The 2,500-nt window shown below is 47.6% G+C and overlaps 1 protein-coding gene across 1 annotated transcript in view; it reads left to right on the forward strand.

Annotated features, from left to right (window-relative positions):
• The first annotated feature begins 201 nt into the window (after positions 1-201).
• Positions 202-2,500, forward strand: part of cacna2d4a (calcium channel, voltage-dependent, alpha 2/delta subunit 4a) — a 168,619-nt gene continuing 166,320 nt past the window's right edge. The window contains exon 1 of the mRNA XM_076296229.1: positions 202-725. Within this exon, the coding sequence (XP_076152344.1) occupies positions 559-725 (167 nt within the window). The 5' untranslated portion in view covers positions 202-558. The remainder of the gene's footprint in view (positions 726-2,500) is intronic.

Genomic DNA, 2,500 nt, shown 5'->3' on the forward strand with positions numbered 1-2,500 from the left:
GGGTTTTCTGGAGAGTAGTGTGTGTCTGTGTATCTGTGTGTGTGTATGTAAGGAGTGTGTAAAGTGTGTGATTAGTGTGTGTAAGTGGTTCCCCGGGAGGTAGCAAGTGGTGATGCAGAGCGCACACACACAACGGAAGTATTCAAGATGCTGCGTGACCCCCCCCCCCCCTCGGGCCGTAGAAACTTCTAGAAGCTTTGTTGCACTGGTGTACAGACGAGGATGTTGAGCACGAGGAACCGGAACACTCCGCCTTAGAACACGCCGTCTGGAACCGCGTCGGTTCCGTCCGAACTCTGCGACTCAGTTGGGCTCTCAGCGTCACTCTGTTCTGGGACAAGACAAGGATAACGCCACACCTCTGTCCCAGACCTGGATCTGCATCAGGATAAGTGTGTGTGTGTGTGTGTGTGAGAGAGAGTTTAGAAGTGTTTGACTGAGACCTATACTGTGGAGGCCTATCCTGTGAGTGTGTGTGTGTGTGTGTGTGTGTATGTGTTCCTAGCCTGGTGTCTGTAGAAAGTTCTGGGCGTGTGTTGGAGGACTCTGAGCGGACAGATGCTGCTGCTGGGCGGCGGAGCGTCCGGCGGTGTTCCGTGCGGTGGACGGGAGCGTTCGGTACGCTGGGATTGGAGTCGGACTGGGAGAGCGATGGCAGCCTGGGTCATCCTATCAGCCTGCATGTGCTACAACACACACGCTCAGATGAGGATCCCACCAGAGACGTGAGTACCTCACACACACACACACACACACACACACACACACACACACACACACACACACACTCTCAAATCTCATCTCTCAAAAATACCCATCATCACAAACTTGGTTTACTCATTCACAAACTTATCATGCTTAGTCATAGAGATTGACTCTTTGATGTCCATACACCCCCACACACTCACACACTCACACACACACTAACTCACACACACACAGACATACAACCCTCAGCTTTCTGTGTCGTAAGCGGTCTGCTCTCATTTCTCTTGTAAAAGTTTAGCTGAGATCAGGGTTACAGTCAGCACTCAGTCAGCACATACACACACACACATACACACACACACACACACACACACACACACACACACTTTTTTCATTTAGAGGTGTTGTTGTCTCTGTCCACCATGTTTATCCCTCTGGCCATTGCGGGTATCTCTGACTAGTGGAGTGTGTCTGTGTGTGTGTGTGTGTGTGCGCGTGGCAGCTCAGGACATGTGAAGTATGCCAGTGTAGAGGGCGCAGAGGAAGTGTGCCAAGGTGGAGGGCAAGAGAAGTGTGTCAACGTGTAGGACAGATGCTAATTACTGACGCTGTGTGTGTGTGTGTGTGTGTGTGTGTGTTAGCGTGTTAGCCTGCTAGCCCAGGGCAGCTCATTAGAGAGGGAGTGTGTGTGAGAGAGAGAGAGAGAGAAGGAGAAACGTAGAGGGAGGGAAGGAAAGATAAGGAGAGAAGAGAGAGAAGGAGAGAGAGAAGGAGAGAGAGAGAGGGAGAGAGAGGGAGAGGAAAAGAAGAGAGTAGGGGATGTAACCTTATGAAAATGTAACCTCATGGTTATAGTGTCCAAAATTGTCGCGGTTTTTGGTATTATCGGGATGTTTTTACAAGTGTGTTCAATATGTTCAGAAAGCACTGATAGGCCAACACAAGCTGAAATAGTTTAAAAAAGTGTGAATGTGTTTATTATATTACGAAAATATAGGCAAAACCTTATCTACAGTGCAGCTCTTAACCAGGGTCACTGGAGCTCATCTGCACCTGGGGGCGCTCATAGAGGGGGGGCTGTTACTGATTAGAGGTGATGCCTTTATTCTGGTGCATTTTAAGGAGGCCTATTGCTACTGGAGAAGGACATATTTTCCTTCACATTCATAGGCCTACATCCTGAGTGCACAAACAAACCTGGCTGAGCTGAGCATTCTTAATTCATAGCATAACGTTACCGTGGCATTGTATGTTGTCCCGTTCCCATCATGTTTAATTGGCTATGTGCTTATAACTTAACTTACCCTACCATGACTTGGAGTTTGCTATTTCTGTTATTTGGATCCATTGAGTGAGACCCAGTAAGTGTTCAAAATAAAACTTTAGGCTACGGTATTCTCCTGATAACGTGAGTGGAATGGATTTAATGTGGACGCGCACATAAAGACGCAGAGTGGCTACATGGTACAGTGCACATTTTGGGGTGAAAATGTTACGCCTTTTAAAATCAGGTGTAGCCTGATCCGAATCAGTTAAATCCATCAATCAGAATCAGTAGGGTACCAGTTTTGTTTCATTGTACCAGGCCTACTGTACAGTATGTCAAAAGCAGGCTCGGATGAAGCTGGGAGGGATTAAACATTAAACACACGGTTTCCACACCGCGGTAATCAACCCGTGATAATTATGATATTTGTATTGTTGTTTACCGTTACACCATTACATCTCTAGAGGAGAGAGGAAGACAGAAGGAAAGAGAGAGAGGGGTGAGGAAGAGAGGGGGAGAGAGAGG

The sequence above is a fragment of the Alosa pseudoharengus genome, unplaced genomic scaffold (genome assembly GCF_046254945.1).
Source record: "Alosa pseudoharengus isolate Yale_2024_CS ecotype anadromous, Long Island Sound unplaced genomic scaffold, YU_APseudo_1.1 YU_APseudo_1.1_scf_20, whole genome shotgun sequence".
Classification (NCBI taxonomy): Eukaryota; Metazoa; Chordata; class Actinopteri; order Clupeiformes; family Clupeidae; genus Alosa; species Alosa pseudoharengus.